This window comes from Triticum urartu, chromosome 6A (genome assembly GCF_056163025.1).
Source record: "Triticum urartu cultivar PI428250 chromosome 6A, HENAU_Tu73, whole genome shotgun sequence".
Lineage (NCBI taxonomy): Eukaryota > Viridiplantae > Streptophyta > Magnoliopsida > Poales > Poaceae > Triticum > Triticum urartu.
The window spans coordinates 46,378,533-46,403,824 of NC_141878.1; the positions used below are offsets into that span (position 1 = coordinate 46,378,533).

The 25,292-nt window shown below is 45.7% G+C and overlaps 1 protein-coding gene across 7 annotated transcripts; it reads left to right on the top strand.

Annotated features, from left to right (window-relative positions):
- Positions 1-2,405: 2,405 nt before the first annotated feature.
- On the top strand, positions 2,406-7,348 carry LOC125517357 (uncharacterized). 7 transcript variants are annotated; one of them, XR_007287565.2, is made up of 5 exons: positions 2,406-2,604; positions 2,698-3,853; positions 5,184-5,281; positions 5,462-6,034; positions 6,806-7,348. XR_007287565.2 is itself a non-coding variant. In XM_048682550.2 (4 exons), exons 2-3 carry the CDS (start codon positions 2,710-2,712, stop codon positions 5,237-5,239), a joined length of 1,200 nt encoding a protein of 399 aa, XP_048538507.1. In that variant the 5' UTR covers positions 2,406-2,604; positions 2,698-2,709; the 3' UTR covers positions 5,240-5,281; positions 5,462-7,348. The 7 variants fall into 7 exon arrangements, 4 of the variants coding, with proteins under 4 accessions (XP_048538507.1, XP_087387323.1, XP_048538508.1 ...); XR_007287564.2 differs by having other exon boundaries at positions 5,462-5,650; XR_015609418.1 differs by having other exon boundaries at positions 5,919-6,034.
- Positions 7,349-25,292: the final 17,944 nt, after the last annotated feature.

The following is a 25,292-nucleotide window of genomic DNA, read 5'->3' on the forward strand; positions in this document are numbered from 1 at the left end:
CCTTCTCGAAGCCTGCTGCTTTATCAGTTAATGAATAGAGCTGGGTTATCTGGTTATGCCAAGTTGCTGCCTTCTTCTGTACTCTGAAACTTGCTACAACATTGAACAGTCCAATGGTTTAGTTGCTCATTTATTTGCTTATTATCGAATTGTTTATATAGGGATGGAAAAAAAGTGTCTTGGCAGCCTCTGTTACTCAAAATTTCGATTTTTGGTATTTTGCTCTTGCTAGCTCTAATCTCATATACTCGAATTATAGGGTTGTGCTGTGGGATTTTATCATTGATTAGCTCACAATGCACCAAACCAGCAATAAGACCCTACATCTTGTAGGCAGGTTTTTTCTTCTGATAAGAGATCTGTCTCAGTTCCGTTTCTGGAATAAGGATGCCCTGAGAAGTGGTTTTGGCCTTTTTTTTTCTCAAAAAATGTTGAAGGTGTGCACATGTCTGTATGGGCATGGTCGTGAAATACTGGAAAACCTGGAGGTACTCTTGAACAAGCATGGGACTGAATCTATTATGGGCTAGCTATGTGAGCTGCATCGTATTGCAGAAGGAAACCTGAAGGTAACTACTCCATATGCGAGTTTTTTTTTGAACATCAGTACAGACGCAAGCGCTCATACAAACGCGCATACACTCACTCGTATGAACGCACACACGCACACCTTATCCCTGTGAGCACCTCTGAGAAACTGAGGCGGCATGTCATCTTGAAATTTACGAAGTCACCGTAGGCGCCTCGTCGTCGACGAGAACGTCTCCTCTTACTAAAAGCGCGTCGCCGGAAATCCTGAAATAATTCTAGGAATAATGCGAGCACCAGGACTTGATACCACTGTCTCTCTAACCATCCAACCACATGTTGGTTCGCCTCCATATGCGAGTATTTACAAATATGAAGGAAACTTGGAGTACGTATTTCGCATAGTCACTTTTGTTTTCCTTTGGACTCGTACTAGGATTCGGTCTTCTGTCCTACTGTACATCCATTTTCTGCATCTTGATTGTCACCCATTATGTTTTAAGGGTTTGATATTTGTCTTATTCAAGTTCGTGTTCATGTGATGCTTGTCGGCGCTAGTTTTTGCGAAATCCGGCGAAAATCGAGTCTGGGGACGTGGCTGGGACATATTTTTACCGCTGATGACTAAAAAGTGATATGAGGGGCTTCTTGGGGGGCCTAATGGAGATGCTCTAATGCCACTACATTGCGTACGTCGATCCAAACTTCTAAACATTCAAAGTTTTTAGCATGCAACCATCTAAACATCCAAACATTTGAAGTTTTAAACATAGTACAAGCGTTTCCTAAACAAACTACCGACGCTATAGACGCTGGACAACTACTCATCGTCACTCTCACGCTCAAAGGTCCTCCTAGTCAATGTGGGAACCCTCATCGTCGTGTTGGACATCCTCCTGCTGAAGAACCTCGTTGTTGGATCTGACCTTAATCACCCTGGAGGGGCCAGACTCTCCTCCTTGCGCTCCGCCTTCTGACGCTCATGGCCCCTCTTCCAGAAGAACTCTGCCTCGTACTGCACAAAGTTCCGATTTTCCCTCACCATTGTCTCCTCATCGCTCTCCCGGGTGTCCCACTGCTCCAGAACGATGAGGGGACTGCTCTTCTCCTTGAGGGACACAATGTTCATAGGTGGATCGACGAACTCCGCCATCGCCTAGGATTTGATCTCCGGGAAGTTGAGCTTGTGCTGCGGCCGGCCGAGCATCCAGCAGGTGGTGTCGAAGGCTTGCGTGATGACCTCCGACGTCTCGAAGGTGCCGAGCCAATGGTGTTATCCGCCCACTACCGCTTCGCGACGTAGCGGCCGGACTATCGCAACAAAACGCCGCGATAGCCAGACTTCGGCGGCATCCTCTTCGGTTGCAGTGCGGCCGTGCGACGGATCCGGTGGAGGGACGAGGAGGAGCTCGATCAGGCAGTAGGACGACGCAGAACAACTCGATTTGGCGGCGGGACGATGAATAGCTCGATTGGTTGTGCAGTGACAACGAGAGGTGGTGGATTCGCCAACAGTTGATTTGGGTGGTTGCGGCGGCTGACGATTTGGCTGGATTCGGCCACAACTCTGGCGGGAAAAGCGGTTGCTGGGTCGCCGCGGGAGGGAGGGGGAGGTGGAGATTTCACTCGGCGGTTGACGTGTGTTGCTGGGGAGAGGTTGTGTTTTAGGTTTGCAGCGGCCGTGCGGCAATGCAAATTTACATCACTTGGAGGATATTTCTTGGGCTGCCTAAAAGTGTGACCACATAATTTTAGGTTGAAGGCAGGCATCGATTAGAGAGAAAAATTGGACCCAAATGCCCTGAAACAGTTTTTTGGGCAGCCAATGTAAAATCTGTTTTTGGAGTCTTGGAGACGCTCTTCAGAACAGGAGTTCACTTCCCAGTTCCGCATCCCGCAGCCTCATCCACACTTCACTTCACCACGGCCACTCGCTCCCCTCCCGACTCCGACGCGGCGACACCATCGCGCTAGGGTTAGCGCCGGCGACGGCCACCGCCACTCCGCCGCCCGCCCCTATCCCGGCCGTCTGCTCCTCCCCCGGACGCCCCTCCCCCTTTCACGCGCGCATCTAGGGTTAGCGCCGCCACTCCTACCCCGGCGGCTCCTCTCCTTTCCCGGGTCCCGGACTGCTCCTCTCCTCCTCTGACCGCTCCTCCATTGTTGCAGGTGGAGGGCGAGATGACCAGCCGCAGCTGCCACCTCTCGCCGCCAGCGGGTCCGCTGGAGGACGACAACCTGCTCTGCGAGATCCTCCTCCGCCTCCCCCCGCAGCCGTCCTCCCTCCCGCGCGCCTCCGTCGTCTGCAAGCGCTGGCGCTGCCTCGTCTCCGACCCCCGCTTCTGCCGCCGCTTCCGCCGCCACCACCGCCGAAACCCTCCCCTCCTTGGCTTCTTCAACAGAGACAGCGACCTCTTCCCCTTCGTACCTACTCTTGAGCCCCCAAATCGTGTCTCGCCTGGCCGCTTCTCCTTGCAGCGCCGCGAAGGCGACCGCTTCATCTCCCTTGGATGCCGCCATGGCCTCGTGCTCATCCAGAACGTACGGCCGAACAAGGTCCTGGTGTGGGACCCCGTCACCGGCAAACAGCACCACCTTGCCATCCCCCCTGAGCTTGTGATACATGTGGAGAACAAAGCCATCAATGGGGCAGTGCTTCGTGCTGCCGGAGCCATCCAACAGTTTCATGTGGTCTTGACAGTGGTGGACAACGTCGACAAGCAACACAAACGAGCGCTCGCCTGGCTTTACTCTTCCGAGACCAACTTATGGGGTGATCTCGTCTCAACACCGGTTCCATTCAAGGTTTCCACCTCGGATATTTTGGGTGATGAAGATGATGTCACCTTGGTGTTTACGGGAAATCCCGCTGTGATGGTTAGGGATTCTATTTACTGGATTCTTGCTGGGAATTTTGTTGGAATTCTTGAGTTTGATTTGGAGAAGCAAAGCCTAGCTGTGATACGGGTGCCAGCGCATATGCTTGAAAATGGGTTTTACCAGTTCTGGATTATGCGGGCAGAGGGTGGTGGTCTTGGTTTACTGTTGCAGAAAGATCAGAGCTTCCAGTTATGGAAGAGGAACACTGATCGTGATGGTGTTGCTTCATGGGTTCTTGGAAGAACTATTGAACTGGACAAGCTACTTTCCCTGAATGGAAATGGCAGCCAAGTCATACTAGGGTTTGCTGAGGAGAATAATGTGGTGTTTGTGTGGACACATGGTGTCCTCTTTATGGTCAATCTTGAGTCTTTGCAGTTCAAGAAACTTGGTGAGACCAGAACCCTTTCTGACTATCATCCATTCGAAAGTGTCTACACTGCAGGTAATAGTATACCTTCAGATATCGGTTGTAACAAAACGAAGCCAATTTTTGATAATCGGTTGACAGAATTACGGTTCATACTCTTTCGTGTTAGGTTAACAATTTTAACTAAGTGTCATATCACTTGTTTCCTTTACTGCTTGATGACCTCTTCAACGTACAACAATTTCGTTTCTGTAGTATTTCTGTTCTGATTCTTGTGCGGTGGTGTTTTATGTACTCCCTCCGATCCATATTAATTGTCGCTGGTTTAGTACAAAGTTGTACTAACTTTGTACTAATCAGTGACAATTAATATGGATCAAAGGGAGTAGTGATTATGATATAGATTTTTTTATGTTAGTGGTATCTTTTTTTTTGTATGCTTTGTAGTCAGGTGTTGGGTTGAAATTGGTCTACTGTTATCTTTATTTCTGTATTTTTTGTTGTTCAAGTCGGAGCTAGCAAACTGCCTTTTATCATGTTATTATATCAATATTCATACAGTAAAAAAATGAACAACAAACTGGCAAATTATTTTTGTAATATTGATGAAGTAAATTTCCCTCTTGCATGCCGATTCACATATCCCTGTATAATGGTAGTTTCAGTGCATAGCTGCAGTACAGTTTTCTCTCTCAAGATCAAGATATTTAACAGTTGGAAGTTGAAGACAACTGCGTGAAAAAGTAGCCTGAACCAACTGACATGTCAAATAAGTAGCTCAATAGACACAGTTAGAAACTTAAAGCTAGTTCTATTTCTTTCATTTAATATTTATTCTATCTGCTAATCTTGAGTCCATATTGTCAAATTTGTTTGTAATTGGCGAATAATTGTTCATTTTATCACTTTTAGGAGTCTTTATTGTGAGTAGCAAATATCCATTTGTACCAGGGAAACTAATGCTGAATTGAGTAAATTCTAATCTAAATAGTCTTGTTCACCTTTGTTGCTAGGATTTTTAGTATTGATGTATTACTTTGATTTTTAGCCTAATTTATTGAAGATAATGTAAATCTGAATAGTCTTGGTCATTTCTGTTGCTCGGAATGACCTATATTTTATTTATTCCAATGGAGCTCTGGTTAACTTGTCTCTTATGACTAGCTGATTGTCTGAGTGTGCATCTTCTTCATTTTTACGATAATAATCAGTTTATACTGTTTTCGGTATATTCATTAAATTTAACAATAGGTGTGGTTTTGTTTATCTATTGCCAATCTTGTATAAAACTGTTTTTTTATTCAAACTACAGCTATGAGTTTATCTAAACATCTTGTTGATGTCTCCTCTTGTCTATTTGGCTATTCTTTGGAGTGCCATTGATTGTTTTGACTTATGCTTGCAGAAACAGACATTGGTGGTGGACATGATGGAGTTGATCTTTCACAGCACATAAGATGATTATCTAGTTAGGTATGCTACTGTGATGTACTTGTTGAGCAGGTAAGCTTCTGAACCTATGTTGAGGTATCTGAACTGTTCTTTTAAAAAAATGTATTGCTTTCCTATTTACTGCCATTTCTCAACTACCAAATGGCAAGAGAGGGCTCTTTAAGATTTTCTATACAACTCTTTGCTTAGCTATTACCCACTTGTCCACTCATATCAACGCTTTCCTGGCAGGCTGCATCTTGGATCTTTTCTCCAGGCCCTGCTCCTCACCCTCTTCATGCCTTCATCAGCTGCTCTCCATTTGCTTCCTCATGCCATTGCCCACCTACCTTCTCTATTATTTGTTGCTACCACCTCACTATTGGATGAGGAACCTTTCCTGTCCATCCAGCTGCCTTGCTTTCATTTACCTCCTCTTTGGTACTCCCCTGGTTCCTACTGTTAGTGCAATTTCTTCTCCTCTAGCTCCTTAGATGTTCTGATGACTGAGGACCATTCTCCTTTTTGTGCATATTTTAAGTGGCAACATAATGAAATGCATCCTCTTTTGTGTCCGTCATTCATTTTTTTACCCGCCTTTGATTAGTTTTTCATGGCTATAGATCTATCAAGTCCTAGTGTGATTATATGGAGTAGTTGGTAACTGACAATACCTGAACACTTGCTTCATGCTTTCTTTGTTACACAGGGTTATAACTATGCCATTTGACATTTCACATCGCTGTTTATTTTGGATCATTATGCTACCTAGTGAACTATTTATTGTCAGGAGACTCGAAGAGCATGCTTTCATTAATTTTTAAAGTACATTTTTATCCTTTTCCTTTCAGTTTTCTTGGATGATTATTCTAGTGTTGGGCGGTTTGCGTAAATATTTTCTCAGCATGTATGATACCTCTCAGTTTAACATAATTTGTCTGGTTCAAATTATATGCATCTATGCGTTGTGAGCGGTCTATGTTCTTCACTCTTGGCCACGTCAGATGTTTAACACTTCATATTAAACACATGATCAAAATGGCATGCCTAGATTCACCATAAATACTAGTTTCGTCATGAATATTCTTTTAGTGTTCGGAGTATTGATTTTGATGCTGTGGAGATGGCATCTATTTTGGGCCGATGGAAGTGTGTCTATTAAAAAGATGATGCATGATCCCTGTGGCTTCTACTGCATGATTTCAATAAAATTCAATTTGTCAGCGACTAGCTAGCTCGTGGGCAGGGGTGCGTGGAAGTTAGCTATCGACGTGCCAGAACCACGAGTTGGTTTTGAGATCTTATGGGTTTCAGCTCTAGCCTACCCTAACTTGTTTGGGACTAACTACTATAAGAGTGGAAGGTGTAGCAGTACAAATGAAGTGTTATCATGTAGCTTTTTTCTTTTTCCCACGTTGGTTTTGTCCAACAATGCCGAGATGATTCAGTTTTGGAGCTTTCGGCACAACACTGGTGAAAGTTAACTTTTACTGTTGTTTGAGTCATACCAAATTGAGAGCTATGGCTTTAATGACTTTTCCGCTAATAAATTGTATATACAAATTGGTTTGGCTGACGAAATTCTTTGCTCCGCAGGTACCTAGGATTACGTTCCGGTGGCTGTGATGCAGAAATGGGTTGTGCCCTGTGTAATGGTCAACTTTGTAATGAATTCTTCCATTTTGTGCGCCGTGCTCAACCCTGAAATTGGCCCTCTGATGGTCAGCCGTGAAGTCTGACTCGTAGGACTTCATCGATTAATTTGTTGCGAATTTACTGTTTCCTATCCAGTTCATGAAGACACGGTGACTTGCTCGGATTAATGATTAGTGTCGGACACTGTCAGTTAATCTTTGACTCATTTGCTCCTTCCAAGCAAGGCAAGCACCTGACAGCTGTCTAGTAGCACTTGTGTGCGCGCGCGGCCTGCGGCATTTGCTTTGAATCTCTGCTTATGTTTTATCAGGTTGAGATTTCAACTCTAAATCGCTGCTTATGTTCTGTCCCATGATACATGTTCCCTTTTCTATTTGGTACAGTCCGTGCGTCTGGTGCGTGTAGGTTTGTTTTAGGTAAGAATTTGTATCAGAACAAGATACCATTGCTCTTGCTTGCGAGTAGCAGGGGATGCCTTCTGTAGCTTGGATTTGTACCATGGCCATTCAGGTGCCTGAATCCATTGTTGTTGGAGAAGAGACAAGACTATAGCATGAAGATAAAACTAAGACTGTTGCGTGGAAAACATAAAAAACTATTCTGAACCAACAAAACCTATTCACAGAGGCCGCAGTTTCAGTTTCTACCTTTAGAAGCACAATAAGATATTTAGATTACATGATGAAAGTATTCCAAGAATAATTATTTTATAAGAATGACAATATTGATGGAAGACCATTTCAGAACTGAAGACTAAATATCTAAGGGGGGCACCAAATCCACGAATGCAAAGGATATAGAAAATGTAATTTGAATATCGAATGATTATGCCGTGCCAACTAATGCGGTTTTGGAGAGTGGGTGCAAACTGCAAACCAATAGCCGTTTTTACCGATGTACATCAAAACCAAATGGAAGCCAAGGCATATTGGCATGGGTTCGATTTTGGCACATCATATTTCAGCCCATGCATCATATCTCAGCTAATACATTGCAGGTATGTGCAGTCTTAACTCAGTCAACGGTATTATCCTTTTGGCACCTCTTGTTGAGTTTAGGGTTGCAAAATCAAGATAACTTTTCGTGGCGGAGCTTCAACACAACACGATTTGGGAGAGGGCTAAATAACTGCTAAACAGAGTTGAGGGGGGCTGATAGTGTATTATGTTAAGAAAGACCTAATAGTGTTAAATATTATGTTTTTAAGTAAAGAAATAAATTTAATTGGTAGGGCGGGGGGGGGGGGGGGGGGGGATGGCCCCCTTTGGCCCTCACTAAGCTCCGCCACTGCCCGTAGCAATTGCAGACCTTGTAGATTGTGAGGTGTTCGTATGAAGAAGTGCCGGCAGTTGCCTTGATGGCCTGCCCGCTGTGGAAGTATGAGGTGTTCGTGACGAAGTTGCCAGCCGCAATGGAGGCCACGTGCGTGCCGTGGCCGCTCTCAACCATGGGTCCGGAACTGTCCAAGAAGGAATCGACATAAATAATTTTGTTGTTGCGGCGGATGCTGCCAGTTCCCTCGCACATGCCCTTCCATTTGGCCGGCGACAACGGCATCCCGTAGTTGTCGAATGTGGGGTGGTTGGAGTTGACTCCAGAGTCCAAGATACCAATGATCACCCCATTGTCGTAGATGTAAATGTCCCAGATATAGCTGGCATCGTAGTCAGGTCAAGGAACTCCGGCGTATGAGTCATGTCGGGGTACATCATCCTGTTGTGAACCACTGGCCAAAGCCAGGCTTCCTAGACACGGCATCGAGCTCTTGCTGTGTGAGCCAAGCGGCAAAGCCGTGGAAGATGGTGTCGTAGGAGCTGACGAGGTGCGGCTTGCCGTGCTCAGTGACAACGCTGAGGAGGAACGACATGTGCTAGTCACGGTGCACATCATTATTTGTTGTGACATGGGCGCTGCTTGCGCGAGGCTTCAGCAGCACGATGTACATCTTGAAGGCTATGGGTAGAGTGGAGGAGAAGCTATGAAGAAATGGGTGGTAGTGGATGGTGGGGTGAAGGTCGAGAGGAGGTGGATGGTGGTGATGAATGAAAGCGTGTAAGTTACATATATGTAAGAATTCAATGGCTGGGACTTGCCGCTTGGGGGGGGGGGGGGCATGGGTCCCTTTGGCCCTCACTAAGTTCTGCCACTGCCCTTAGCGATTGCATACCTTATAGATTGTGAGGTGTGCATATGGAGAAGCCCTGGCAGTCGCCCCGACAGCCTGCCCGCTGTGGAAGTATGAAGCGTTCACGACGAAGTTGCCAGTGGGTGTCGAGAACACGTGTGTGCCGCGACTGCTCCCATCCATCGGCATGGAGTTGTCCAAGAAGGATCCGATGTCAATAGTTCTGTTGTTGTGGCGGATGCAGCCAGTTCCCTGGCACACGCCTTTCCACTTGTCGGCGGCGACGACATCGCGTAGTCGTTAAAGAAGGGGTGGTTGGAGTTGACTTCAGAGTCTAAGACACTGATGATTACCCCTTGTCGTAGTTGTACTTGTCCCAGATATAGCCGACATCCGTAGTTAGGTCGAGGAACTCCAACATATGAGTTATGTTGGGGTGCATCATCCCGTTGAGAATCACCAACCGAAGCCGGGCTTCCTGGACATGGCCTCCAGCTCCTCCTGTTGAGCAAAGCGGTAAAGCCGTGGAAGAGGGTGTTGTAGGAAGTGACGAGGTGCGGCTTGTCGTGGTCAGTGACGGTGCTGAGGAGGAACGAAATGTGCCAGTCGCGGTGCGCGTCGTTGTCCATTGTGAGGCGGGCGCCATCCGCGCAAGGCATAAGAAACAATTAAAATTTTGACGACTGACAAATAAGAACCGCAAACAATTACTAGAATTAGAAAATAGTTTCCAAAAGAGTTCACAACACACCACTTCATTATTCATGACACATATCACAATTTTAAGCATCTACTCCCTCCGTATCAAAATATAAGACATTTTTGTGGTTCAGTTTTGGTACAGAGGTAGTATATGAGATGCACACCACTTCAATGATCATGAAAAATGTCGGAAGTAAACGCATATTTGCATCTATAATATGTGAAGCCCTGGTAGTAACTTTTAATTGTATCAAAACATTTAAATTACCTATAGGACAAAATGTGTACATGAGCATTCTCAGTTTACAGAGCAGACCTGAGCATGACAAACTGAAATCACTCATACCAATCATCGAAAAAATGGCGCTAATAGCACGCTATAACATTCTGGGCAATGTCTCGCTAAATGAAATTAGTGTACAATTGTTCGCTGTAGCGTGATATAGCATCGCTATAGTGCAATATAACTTCACTATAGCGGATTCAAAGGGTTGCACTATTGTGGCACAAAGCTGGCCAAACGGGCCGGGTCAACCAGGCCGGCCCGCTAGCATGTCGGCACGGCCCACCATGGGCCAGGCACGACACACGACACACCTTGGGCCATGCCTGGGCCTCGAGGCTTGGCACGCAGGCTGGCATGGCACGACCCGTTTTTTTTTGAAATATATAAATATATATGCCCTATATAAATACCTATAATAATCTAATATGTTCAAATTTTTGTAGTGCTTGGATCTAAGTAGTTGTACTGTTGTAGTGTAGGCATTGCATTTTTTTTATCTTTTTGTAATTCTAGAGCATGTTTTGTATTTTTTACTTCTTTGAGATGGAAAGTTATGATGTAAGCGCTAATAAAACTCTAGATTTATCCCAAATAATACTCCACATATTTTTTTTAAAAAAATTCAACATTTATTTTGGCCTTTTCCCCTCTTTTTCTAAGGTATTTCTCGATGAAGAAAAACGTGCTGGGGTGCCTAAGCATGCCGCGGGCCGGCCCATTTACCTCCAGTGCCGTGCTTGGGCTGCTGCCTGCAGCTCGTGGGCCGGCACAACACGGCCCAGCTATTAATCAACACGTTTATGGTGGGCCCAGCCGTGGCGGGCCAGGCCGGCCCATTTGGCCAGCTCTGTTGTGTCATAGCACACTATTTTTTTCCTCGATACGAATACCATCATATGAGATGAAAAGAAAGCATGCTAATTTTTTTCCTTGATACCAATACCGTCATATATATGAGATGAAAAGAAAGCATGCTATTTTTTCCCTTGATACCACTACCATCATGAGATGAAAAGAAAGCATGCTGGTTTCTTATTGTTCCTTATACACAGTAACCAGGGACAAATATACTATTCTTCAAACCAACTCAACAAAAATCAGAAAGAAAAAACACATAATCAGAGCTCACTGATCAAACTATCTAATCCAAAATTTATTCAATAAAGCCAATGTGCATTTAACAACATAAATCTAGTTTAAATGACAAAAATAGCACTAAAAAGTAAAAACTAATGTATGACTATTTTTTTGGAATCAACCAAGAGCTTCATTAATCCAGTACAGGATTACAATCCTTCTCATTACAGCGTCGGATACCATTCTGTCACCTGGCTATCACAGGCACACTCCGGATTAGTACAAGAAGCCAGCTTAGCTAATTTGCAGGCAACTTCATTTGCTTCCCTTTTAACATGACGAACATCAAAGTAATTACATCTTTCTGTTAGCTCCTGGATTTGTTTTATTAACTTGGTAAGTATTCTAGATCGTTGATGCTTCATCCTCCAAAGCGAAATGAACTCCATTGAATATGTTTCCAATATGGCTTGCTTTATGCTCCAGGTTTTCATCAGTTGTGCTCCATCTCTGCAAGTAAGTGCCTCGGCTGTCAGTATATCAGGAACAAATTCATGTCATATGCTACTTGCTACAACTATATGCCCTTGGTCATCTCTTATAATAACTCCAGATGCTCCATCCATATCATCTGTATTATAAGATGCATCAACATTAACTTTATAACATCCTTTATGCGGTCGTTGCCAATGAACTTGTGATTTTTACTTTATTACATGATCTGGCTGCTCTAGCAGTTTGAATAAGATCTGCAGCTGTGTCATATGCCCATCTACATACTTGAGTTAACTTGGTTGATGATTCACCATGTAAGCGAGCATTACATGCATTCCGCACCGACCACATACCACATAAGATGTAGCTGGCCTTTTCATTGTCACAAATGGATGTATACAAGATATCTATAGCCCAGGTTAAAGGATGTAATTTGGGAATCTTTATTTTATATATGTCTTTGAATAACCTCCAAAAGTTGTTTGCGAAAGTGCATTATAACATAGCATGATAGATAGTATCATCAGTCGATCCACATTCAACACAAATACTTTGCAACTCTACATGTCTTTTATGTAGAATAGCTCGCAAAGGAATGAAACCTTAAATAATTTAGACCAGAAATTGCACACCTTTGGAGGGACTGAGAGATTCCAGAGCTTGCTCCATATGTGTTATCTTCGGCATTGGAACAAACTGCATTGTTCCGATAATGAGCACCAGCCTTTGAATTTATGACAAGGAGTTTGTATGCTGATTTAACTGAATACAAACCATGTTTTTCAGCATTCTGGACCCAGGTATCATGGTCTAACTTTCCCAGTGGAATCTTAAATACTCCCTTTGTTAAAGTCCCACTCGTTCCTATCTGCATTCAGAAGATCTCATGCATTTGAGATAGTTGTTCCTTCTCTCCTATACACTGGTTTCCCTCCTGTAATTGTTGGAATCCATTTATTTTCCCATGTATTGGTATACTTTCCATCTCCAATTCTCTTGATCAGGCCTAAGTGAAGTGTTGCTCTTCCTTTTAAGATAGCTTGCCAAACATGTGAGCTATTCTTCTTCTTCTTTGCTTTCGTAAAATCCGTGTTATGGAAGTATTTCCCAGCCAACACTCTAGATTGAACAGGTGCATCTCCCTAGATTGAGCTTTCAACACTCTAGATTGAGCTTTTATAACATTTTTGGGTTTGTTATAAAAGCCTCCATCCTTTCTTACCCAACATGGCTAGATTGAACAGGTGCATCTCCCTAAATCGCATAGCTCCAACTTCCTTTGGCTGTGCTAACTCCTCCCATTTTCTCCAATGCATTCTCTGCTTATCCCCATCACCACCCCACCAAAAATTTGCCATTGACAGGGTCAGGCTAAAACAACTCATATGTGGGTATTGCTTGCATGTCCGCTTTAATAAGAACTTCACGACCTGCCGAATTTAACAGTTTCTCTGACCATCCACCTGCTAAGTTACTCAATCTTGTAAATAGGCTTCCAAAGGCCCATGTTGTTCTTCCTAGGGCTGTAGGTAGTCCCAAGTATCTCTCCTCTAGAGCTCCTGTTTCTATTTTCATAATTCTCTTCATCTCTTCTTTCGTCTCTTCATGAAGAAGATTGCTGATTTTTCTTTGTTAACCAGTTGACCCAATCCCTTGTTGTAGGCTTCCAATACTTCCTGAAGTCTTTCTGCTCTTTGAAGCCTGGGTGAAGACAATAGTCATCAGCAAATAATAAGTGAGATATCCATGGAGTATGGATACCCATTTTAATTCCTTCACTAAGATACTTGTGGCCATTTGAATTTTAGTAAGTTTGTTGGACCTTCTGCACAAATTAGGAACAGGTAAGGAGAAACGGGATCCCCTTGCCTTAATCCTCTTGTTGGTCTAAAGGGTTTCAATAAACGAGCATTCACCTTAACCAAGAAGCTTACTGTTTCAACATATTTACTTATCAAGTTAATCCAGTAATCATGAAAGCCCATTTTTTGTATAATCCTCTTAAGGTAAGTCCATTTAACAGTTTCATATGCTTTAGTCATATCTAATTTAATGGCACTTGCTCCAGTTTTTCCTTTCTTATTTCTAATGTAATGAATGCATTCATAAGCTGTAATAACATTATCAGTAATTAAACGCGAAGGCACAAAAGCACTTTGTTCCTCTGAAATGATTTCATCCAAGATTAATCTAAGCCTATTTGCCAAGACTTTTGAACAAATTTTATATAAAACATTACATAAAGCTATTGGTCGGTTTTGGGAAAATTCTGGGGATGATTCACCTTTGGAACAAGCACCAGAATTGTTTGTTTAGGCCTTCCGGTTTTTCACTATTTTGCAAGAACTTCAAAACTGCATTGCAAACATCAATCTTTATCAGTTCCCAATGGTTTTGAAAAACTCCTGCCGTAAAACCATCTGGCCTGGAGATTTATTTGGTTTCATCCTAAATAGTGCCTTCTCAACTTCTTCTGAAGTAAACGGTTTACACAAGTGCTTAGTCATATCCTTTGTTACTTTTGGTTGCACTTATTTTATCACTTTATCTGGTTGTAGGTTCTCCTGAGCAGAAAACAATTTGCAGAAAAAGTTAATAGCTATGTCTTCAATTTCTCCCTGTTGATAACATATCCTTCCATCCTATCGTTGTGGATAAATTATTCTGTTTTGTCTTGCTCTTTCTCTGCATTTTGAGTGAAAAAGGTTGTGTTACGATCTCCTTCCGCTAGCCATTGTACTCTTGATCTCTGGCGTGTCATAATTTCTGTTCTAGCCATTAACTCTGAAATTTGGTTAACAGAATTGTTCTCTTGTTTTGTTAGTCCTCTTCTCCAGTTCCTGTCCCTCACTTCCTCCAACTGCTTCCTCAGATCTTTTAACTGACCACGAACAGAGACAAAGGACTCATAGCTCCACTTCTTTAAGTTTTCCTGCATGGTAGATAATGATCTCATAATATTTCCAAGTCCATCTCCATCACAGGACCAAGTATTCTATTTGAACAAAAGAAAATGGAAGCTAAAAATGTTTCTTGATCTGTACATGTAGACTTGTTTGAAAAGCAGCTTAGCTAATCAAGGCAGATCCATTTATTGATTCCATTTTTTTGTTCTCAAACACGTCACGTGGAAACAAATATACAGCTAGAAGGTTCTACAGATTCCTTGCAGAAAAATACTCAGTCAATGCCTAAGAAACCTACGCTGCATGACAGGTTGCTCAACAAAGGTCAAATATAGCTGAAAGCCGATTGTGGTACTTGAAAATCAGAGGGAACGCCTCTCATTGGTGGCCGGTGCTTGACAAACTTACACTGCGGGATAGGCCCGCCAACAAAGTAGCCCAATATTGTTGAAAACCAACTGAAGTAGAACACTAAACGTGAAAAGTACAGAGAATAACCCACTGATATTCTCAATGCATTGGCTGACTGGTCTGATCTCACATTCTCTTCGCTCCAATATATATCTTGATGCGTTCATCAATCTCAAAAGAATGATAAATACGATGGTTTGGAACAGTATAGTGGACAGTTACCCTCTTGCATCATTGAACACCATCAAAGCCCAGAATTGCATCAGTAGACACATCAATGTGCTACATATAGGATGGACATTAGGCCTAAGGTGCCAGTGATGTACAAATACTTGTAGCGCAGCTGAAAGCAAGAATCTGATCTAAGTTGTGTAACTTTACCAAATCAATTTTTTAATCAACAGTTTTTGTGGCACCCCGGCTCAAAGAAACCAGAACGCCCCGTATTCCAGCCCAGAGATCGAGGAGAACTCTTCTGGAATATGACACTGCCTAGCATAGAACAAACCAGCTCTTTATTGCAAGCTATATTGGGTACAAGGGGATTACATCGGCACGGTGACACTACGCCTGCCACGGTTGCTCTATGCAAGCAGCAGAACAACTCGACACAGCGGAATGACTACTGGCAGCGGGACAACGACGACGGTGATGAACTCCACTCCGCAGGGACTCTGACTGGAACGCTTATCCTAGCGCACAAACAAGGGATCCATGGCAAATAAGCAATCATATCCGGAATGACCTGCAAACTGGCATAACACGCCAGGTCAGTACATTGAATGTACTTGCAAGCTCACAGCAACCAAAGCAATCAAGACAAACAATAGCATAGCAATTACAGGTTAACAAGGTTTAACATGGTACTATTAGATCAATCATAGCATGAGCAAGATGATACATCTAGCACAATACCGAACAATGGCATGAACATATGAACATGATGAGACTAGCATGCAACATGATGAACTATCATGCACCAACTTACTCTGTTCAGGTTACATTGTAACCACCACATGTATCACTTACCATCACGGACATCACATGTTCATCTTGGGATCCAATCAAGCTTGGTATTAACAATACCGTAGTAATCATTTATGACCACAAGGAGCTTGACCTTTACCCTTGACTCTCGCATAACACCACAAATGTCCACGATACCACAGTGATCCTCTCGTGATCACAATAAAGATCAACCAACTTCTTTCATCATCGAACCGGGGTTGTTATTAAGCAAGTTATTATTATTACTGTTGACCCATAGTGTGACCGACACAAACTGGGCCCTTATCCGCGGGCACGGCTATTGATAGATTAAACACACACTCTGCAGAGGTTAACACACTGTACCCACACCACGGAACCCTGGCCTCGAACTCCCATTCAGGTGGACCAAAGCGTTCCGACAAAACCGTCCCACTACCATGAAACTCTCCCGGCCACTCCGACCAACTCCCCTTTGGGCTAAGTCCTGGGTGGCCACGTGCCTACCAAAGGCACCAACGGCCACCGTCGTGGCAAAATGGTCCCACACAGGGACAAGGATCCTTACAAAAACAACGGGCACACAAGGCTTATGCCATCCTACCTGGCCAAGGTAGCGCCCGCGCATAACCTTCCCTCACGGGAGGCACCGGTGAGAGGCATGACAATAGACCCAGCTAGGACCCCCCCATAGGGTAAGCGTGGTTGCACTGGTCAGATCGATATGGTGCCACCATGACTCATCCAACAGTTGTTCAAGTTCAATTTAATCCGGTTAAACTTGAATGCAATATGCTGAGTCATGATAGAAATAACAGGATGCAACTACAATGCATGAACATGATATCAAACATAAGCATGGGGGTGCAACATAATCAACGAGCATAACAGCAACATTTAATCATTTATCCAGATGAGCATGGCATACTGACGAGCATGAATATCACAACTATAACACTACTCATAGCATAACTTGACCACTAGCATCAACAATAAATACCATGCAATAACATAACGATAAAACTACCATGCAAGTATTTAGTTAACTGGATGCAAAGAAACATGCATAATGGCGGTACTCGGAACAGACGATAGTCATGCACCGAAGACCATCACCAACATGTACTACTACCAAACATTGCCAATATTAAAGTAATACTAGCATGAGGAACATAATAACAGAGTGCAAGAAAACATAGCATGACGGTAAACACCAATCCATAAGCATAACCGGAATACTGTCAGCAGTAGCAAAACCATCAAAGAATTATTAAAGATTCAAGTTGGAAACCAATGCTTCTGCATGGCTATCATGCAAATGGTGGTTGTTGCTTGCTTGGGGATGAAGAAGACTCTGGGAAGAAGTGCGGTGAAGCCGCAGAAAGATTCGCCGGAAAGGGTTCACTCTCGGAGGGGGCTGATTAGGGGAAAGGGAAAAATGCTCATTTTCAGTATGTCAAACCATAGCTAAAATGGTACCAAAAGTTCGGGCTCGACGAGACGAAGAAGTGGGCATTGGATTCACCTCAATCGGAGTTACGGTTGCGGAGTTATGAGGTGTTGAACACCAGGGACTTTTCTATAAAAATAATATTCACAGCCGGGTCCCTGAGTGGATAAGACAAAGGCGCAAAATTAGAAATACGCTTTGTGACTAAGAAAATGTTTTCTGGTCCGAAACAGAGAGGAATACGGTTTCAGAAAAGGAAAACGTACTTTGGCTGAAGGAGAGGGAAAATACGCTTTCGATTTGGTGAAAGCATATTTTGTGAAATGCGCGGCCACTTATCCACGTCAGCACCCGGGGTCAAACCCCCGTGTGGCTCACAGGTGGGCCTCGCTGAAGGTGGGGCCCGCCTGGCCGACCTTCTTCTTCCTCCTGCCTGGACGCACCGGGCCGAGTAGGGGAGCGCACCCCGACGACGACCGCGGGCGATTCCGGCCACCGTCTGGGACGCGCGACCTACCAAAATGATCAGTAGGACGAGCCGCACCAACTGGTAGGTGGCACGGTCGCCAGAGACAACGGAGGAGATCGGGGCTACGACCGCGGCGAACGAGGTCTTCGGGCTCCGATGAACTCACGGCCGGAGGCCATCGGAGAAGATCAGGGAGCGCTAGGGTGGCTCTAGGGTACTAGGGGAGGGCCGTGGTGGTGGAAGAAGTGAGGGAGGGGCTTGGGCTCGCTCGAATTTGAGCAGAGGACGTCGGCGGCCGAGGTGGCCATGGGGTCGCCGGGAGGCTCCGGATCACGTGCTAGTGGCTAGGCGGGGTCCTGGGAGAAACTAGGGGAGTGCCTTGAGTGCGATGGTGAGCTTGGGTGGCCACGGGGTTGGCTATTGATAAGCGGGGAGAGCCGGTTCGAGCTCGGGTGCCGCCGCGGACGCGTGTCCGGCGTCGCGGACGCGTGTGCACGCGCATGAGCTCGAAGGTAGGCGACAAAGGAGGGAACGGACGAGAGTCTCATGGGGAGGTAGATGACGCCATGGTCACGAGGAGGAAGCGGCCGAGTGCATTAATGACATGTCGGCTACTCTGTACTCGTGGGCGTTTCAACGGCGAGCGCCGACTAGGAAGCAGACGGAGGGTTAGATGGCTCCAAGGGGATGTAGAAGACGCGGGGAACATGCTGGACAGGCTCACGCGCACGAAGACGATGAGATGAAAGAGGACGAAGCAGAACCGACGCTTCGGACGCGGCCACGGCGCACAGAGCGCGTGAATGGCCATGCCAGCTGCACGGTCACCACTGTGCCCGACAAGGAGGGGACGCAAGAGGCAGAGAAACGTTGTCTAGTGATGAGTCCCATCATCATATAAGCTGAGGGAGTCGATGGATCAAGAGAAGGAGACAACGAGAGGAGTGTGGCATCGCTGAAACTTTGCTGTATCAGACTTGTCCAAGCACTGCTGATCAACATGAACTTGATTGGGTCAAAATGGGTTGTCCGGGGTGTTTAGGATAGGAAGGACTACGATCCTGTGAATTTTGGATGGAAGTGGACCAATATTTAATGCACTTGCTTAACAACTACTAAATTTGGTCCAGAAACTTGATCAGGAAGGTGCACTCACATGGAGTGTCAAGTTGAGCTGAAATTTGGCAAGGCAGGGTTATTTGTCCATATGAATATGCTCAAAAAGTTTCATACCAAATGGACATGCCAAAATAGTACTTGCTTCACAAAACATCTCCTTTGGACAGAAACTAGAAATAATTCTGGTGATCAAATGGCTTAAGCAAATGATCCCAAATTTGGTGGAGAGATGTTATAGGTTAGGAGCATGATCTGGTAATTTATCAGAATTATTGAAGCATTAAAAATTATAGTTGCTTCATAACCTGAAAATATTACCATAAAAAAGATTTGGTCCTGTGCTCACATAGATCATAGGATAGGGCTGAAAATTGGAGGAGGGCAATTATATGAGCACATGATGGAATGTGAAAAATTTCAACTTATTTGGATAACCCTAGCTAGCACTTCCTTCACAAAGGCTTCCCTCAGACAGGAACTTTGAAAAATCACTGAGGAAGCTGGGCTAGGAAAATAAAGTTGAATTTTGGCACAAGTCAATTATTTGGATATGAAAAGGTGTCCAAGAAGTTTGAGGTCAATTGGGAAAAGGAAAATAGCACTTGCTTCACAATGTGCCATTTAGGGCAGAATAGGAAATGAATTATTTGAGCATGATGATAAACATGGAAAATGAAATAATTTGCCATATTTGAGGAAGATATGACCCAAACAATTTATGAGAATTATTTGGTAATTTTAGGAGTGATGGAAATATAGGTTGCTTCACAACCTAGGGCAATTAGGGTTATTACTTTAATAGAAAAGGAATATCCCCAATAAAAAGAATATTGGGATTTGGGCTAGGATGAAAATGGGAAGGTCTAGGGAAGGATTTGAGGTTGACAAGCCACTCTGGAAGCAAAGAAGAGGTCACCTTCTTCAGTTTCCAGACCACAAAGCCACGGAGAAAGAAAACTCAAGCAAATTTTTTGGAAAAAGAAATGCAAAAGAAAGGGCCAAAAATCAGGCTGTGACAAACCTTCCCCCCTTTAAAGAAATCTCGTCCTCGAGATTTGGTTGCTCAAGGAACAAGTATGAATATACTGACTTAAGGAAACCGTTTCCAACTCGGGTATCCTTTTTTCCTTTGTTGATTGTTCCCATAAAATTCTTCGTCTGACTCATCTGACCGACTCTGAGGTGGTTTGCTTTACTGTATCCATATCCTGACAAAACTTATCTCACATTTTCCTGCTTATACTAGCTCCAATTCTGTTCATATCCGCTGACTTATCTGAGATTGCCATGACTGAAATATATGTCTGTCTCACAAATCCGAAAGTGATTTCCGATTGCTGTGTTTGTACTGACAACTGTCCATGAACTGGTGATCAGATTTTCTTGATGAACACCCAAGCTGTGACTCCTTGCATTGGGTTCCTTCACTAAATGTCGGTCCTTCGGGTTGCAAACAGTGAGTTGAGGCATAACCGCTTTTCCTGACAGATTCTGGCTTATCACAGGAATTTCTGAACCATCTTGACTGGTTCCACCGTCTTGAGTCTCAGATGCATTCCACATATTTGACTGTCGCCTGTCCTGACCAGCATAAAGGGGTATGGCCTTATATGATAGTATCCACAGACTTGACTGACGGTGAATCTCGTGAAAGAATTTTGTCCATGATAGGCTATCCGTTGATGCTTCATATAAGTGAGGGCACATGCTTCCAGACTGTTAATCACCATCCAAAACCGAGCAGACCCTTTAGGTGAATATCCATGGTGATCCATACTGACGCAGACTGTCCGGGGTATCTGCACCATGTGGATCATGCAAAAATTATGAGCCTTGCTCCTTCACTCCGCTTTCTTTGCTTGGATCCTTGGGTGAAGGAGCGGGGTTATATTGTTTCTCTGTGTGACCATATCTTCTATCGGGTGCAATATTCTGACATGCGTACTCTTATCCTCATTCCCTGACATGGTAGCATTATTCAAATTGCCGGTTCATCACCTCCCAAGTTCTAACCATAGAAAAATGATCATCCGAACCCTTGCAAGAAGTTGGCAAATAAATCAGTAGCCACCAGGACGGTCTTTACAACTCAGATCTGGGACATCACTGAAATAGCTCAACCATGGCTCAGGATGGCCGAAAAGCAGCTCGGAGCATGAGACCGTGTTGATAAGAAGAAAGTGGCAGCTACCTAAGATAGCCGAAAAGTAGCTAAAAGCATAGGGCCACTGTCGGTGTCAAAACCGGCGGATCTCGGGTAGGGGGTCCCGAACTGTGCGTCTAGGCCGGATGGTAACATGAGGCAAGGGACACGAAGCTTTACCCAGGTTCGGGCCCTCTCGATGGAGGTAAAACCCTACGTCCTGCTTGATTAATATTGATGATATGGGTAGTACAAGAGTAGATCTACCACGAGATCGGAGAGGCTAAACCCTAGAAGCTAGCCTATGGTATGATTGTTGTCGTCTATGTTGTCCTACGGACTAAAACCCTCCGGTTTATATAGACACCGGAGAGGGTTAGGGTTACACAAAGTCGGTTACAATGGTAGGAGATTTGAATATCCGTATCGCCAAGCTTGCCTTCCACGCCAAGGAAAGTCCCTCCCGGACACGGGATGAAGTCTTCAATCTTGTATCTTCATGGTCCATGAGTCCGGCTGAAGGTATAGTCCGGCTATCCGAACACCCCCTAATCCAGGACTCACTCAGTAGCCCCCGAACCAGGCTTCAATGACGATGAGTCCGGCACACAGATTGTCTTCGGCATTGCAAGGCGGGTTCTCCCCCAAATTCCGTGTACCTGTTGAATAAAGTCTGGTTTCTTGTAGATGTTGCGCTCCTTGGCTCCTACGCCCAATAATGGCCGCTTCCCATGTGTCAAATGAATATGAAAAGTCTGAGTGCTTTTACATTCACACCCCTAGCCGCGTAAATGAGCTGCCCTATTTAAGGGGACGAGGATTTAGATCCAAACCACATCTTCCCCCCTTCGTGAGTGTTCATCAGAGCGCATCCGACGAAGGTCCATTCCACCATGGCCAGTCACCATAACTCCTCCCCTCGCCCTTCCAGCCCTCAGCCCGGGTACTGGGAGAGATGCTCCGTCCCGCATAGCGAGCTGGTGAAGTTCCAGACCAAGGGATTTCTCCCCCCGGCCTACATGGTCCCGGTTTGAGCCGGTCTTGCCATCTATAACAGTGGAAAGCAAGCGAAGAGTGCCCCCAATCCCTCCAAAGGAGAGCGGGTATGCCTTGTCCCTTATTTAATAAGGGGGCTCGGGTTTCCAATCCATCCAGTTCTCCGGGGGCTGCTGGAGTTCTACGGCCTCCAGCTACACAATCTCACGCCAGCCTCCGTATTGCATATCACGGGCTACGTAGCCTTCTGCGAGCTGTTTTTGGGCGTCGAGGCTCATTTCGGGCTATGGAAAAGGTTATTCTGCCTTGTGCCCCGCTCTAAGGAGGGGTCAATGTATCATGTGGGCGGAGCCGAAGTATGGCGCATCGCCGGGACCGGATATCTGTCCGGAACCCCAAAGAAGACGTCCGAAGACTGGCCCTCGGAATGGTTCTATATAGAAGACGTCCCGCTGCCGGATCCTGTCCGGGTCGGCGTCCCTGAATTCGACGGTGCTCCCTTAAAGAAGCGCCTAAGCTGGCGTCCGCGGAGCCCTCAGAGGGAAAGTGACAGGGACATCATTTACCTGATGGGCCGAATAAGACTGTTGGCCCATTCCGGACTAACCATGATCGGGGTTATGGCCGAATGTATCATGCGGGGGGTGCAGCCGCTTCAGTATAGAAGCCACCCCATGTGGGACTTCAACGGGGAGGACGACGCCACCCGCTACAGCCGTAAGGGGCCGGATTCGGCTGCCGCTCTACTAAAGATCTTGTCCACTTTGTACAAGGGAGAAGAGGAGGAATTTCTCCGCGTCAACCCACAGGGTGGATTCTCTATGCACAATCCCCCAAGCTGGGTAAGTGGTCGCATTTACTTGCTCATCCGTTTCGTATTCCCATTGTTAAATATTCAGTCTGACGACTTCAACGCAGGAACTGCGCCGGGCTGTTAAGGAAATAAGCAGCCCTCCTCCACAACCCGAGGACCCAGGACGGTCCCTCGACCCGGCCTCTCAAGAGGATCCGGACATATCTGTGGAGCTAATTGATGGAGTGTTCCATCAATTGAGTGGACAACGCCTTGGTGGCCATTATGGTTGATTACCCAGGGCTAATTCCGGCCTCCCAGGTAACTGAGATCGAAGTCCCGGTACCCCGAATAGGTGTCCGCCCTCTCGTGTTTTCAGTTTCCTGATTACAACCGAACTTTGCAGGGGAGGTTTCTGAGGCGGAAGGTCGAACCTGCGGCAACAAGCCAACGAGGGGCCGCAGGGTTCCGTGGGCAGAAAAGAAGTGCAGTCCGGACCGAGGCATCAACGCAAAGGTATGGCGCGCCCCCTATCCTAGGTGTTATACCTTCGAGGCACATTTGACACTTGTGCTTTCTTTAGGACAAAGAGACCTCGCCGGACTATATCCGGAGAGGCTGCCAATCGCGCCTCCACCAGCCAGGCTCCAAAGCCTGGTCCGGAGGTGGAGGCGAACGCAAGGCGCGTGCCAGACGCTCCTCCGACGGAGGATGCGGACGGGTTGTCGGCCACCAACTCTGAGGTGGAGAGTGCCATGAACCACAGGCGCCGCCGGACAATTCTTCGCGACGCTTGTTTCTCCCAAGGGGCGTTAGATGCCTTCAATTTGGGAGATGCGTACCTCCGTGCCGCTCAAAATGGTCTAGCCAGAGCCACGGAGCAATATGTGAAAGACATATGGGTAAGAAAATTTTGGTAATTATATATATAGACCAGTAGCCCCCAAGACTTGAAACAGTTAGAATAACTGATTTAAGGATCATTTGTTATGCAGGTTCTTACAGAAAAGAATTCCCTACTGTCCAAGGAGCTGGAGGAGTGCAAAGCCCAACTTGAGGCCGCACTGGCCGCGGCAGGGGAGCCCAAGGAGACCCCCTCTGGTAATATACGCTTTGAAAGGTAAGTATTTCGCGAAGCGCGGCATGGGTGCGAATCTGACAAATGAAATTGCAGATGGCGCCGGAGTGAATCCGGAAAGGCAACACCTCCTACGCCAGCTAAAGGCTGGTGAGAAGGTGCTGACAAAGGTGAGGCGGGAGAAGAACGATCTCCAGGATGCCAACACCAAGCTGGGCGTCGAGCTGAAAGATGTTCGTGCCCAGCTGTCAGACTCTGTGAAGGAGAATTAGCGGCTTCGGCACGGCATATTTAGTAAGTGCTTGAACGAACCTTTAAAAGAAAGTTCGGCGGGGAAGTCGACTAAGAGAGCAATGTCTGTAGGTGTGCTAACAGGTCGTCCTGCAGAGGAGATGCCCGGTTCTACGGGTGACCTTCTTCCCGAGCTCTCGCAACTGCTCGATCGAGTTCGGCAGGCGATGCAAGGCGTCGCCCAGGCCCTGTGGCCATCCATCTCCATGCCCGAAGGTCTTGGAGAGCTTGCGGAGAAGCTAAAGGGAGCACGGCGGCGCTTCCGATTGTGGAAGATATCGGCCTGCCGTCAAGGCGCTAGGGAGGCCTGGGCCATGGTGAAGACGCGGTACTCAAAGGCTGACCCCAACCACATGGCCGAGGTCGGTCCTATAGGGCCCAATGGGAAGGAGATCCCTGTAAGCTTAGTATACGGCCAAGTAGAGTTAGCCGCAAAGTATTCCCAGCAGGACTGTAAATTAGACAGCCTGTTAGATGGTATTGAAGAGGAATAAAATAAGTCAAAATGACTATGTAATTTAATTGACATTTATAATGCCTTCTAGCCGGATTGTAGATCATTTGTCATGGCCGACCTTTTCGCTTCAGCCTCGGGACCTGACGGTCCGGAGTGTGTCCGAATTCCCGTGTGGTTATATAAGAACCGGGGAATGCATGGAGACCAGGCGTAGGGGTCATTAGTGCGTGAACAGACAAGTGCCCGACTAGTTATGTTATATTACATGGTTAGTAAGAAACAACTTCCAGGGAGAATAGTTCCTTTAGGGGTTCCTTTCCCTGGGAGGCATGCCCTAAAGTGCGTCCATGCTGTGAAAAGAAATGCAGAAAAACATCTGGGGGCATGTAGATAAATAAGAAAAATATCATCTTTAGTTCACCGACCGAATATTCCCTTAAGAACGCTAGCTTTCGGCTTCACCCAGTCTGAGGTACACGTCCAGCTGACCCGGCGGTAACAATCGCAGAGGTGCTCCCTTTACCGCCTAGCCGAACAATCGGGAACGTAGGGGTAAGCACAGGAGCCAGGCAACCTAGCTTGGCCAAAACTTAAGTCATATCGATGCATATAATGGTGAATAAAAGGTACATGCGGAAGTTT

Coding starts and splice junctions, on each gene's coding strand:
- LOC125517357 (XM_048682550.2), top strand. CDS start 2,710: ATGACCAGCCGCAGCTGCCACCTCTCGCCGCCAGCGGGTCCGCTGGAG. Junction 3,854..5,183: donor CGAAAGTGTCTACACTGCAG/GTAATAGTATAC, acceptor TTATGCTTGCAG/AAACAGACATTGGTGGTGGA.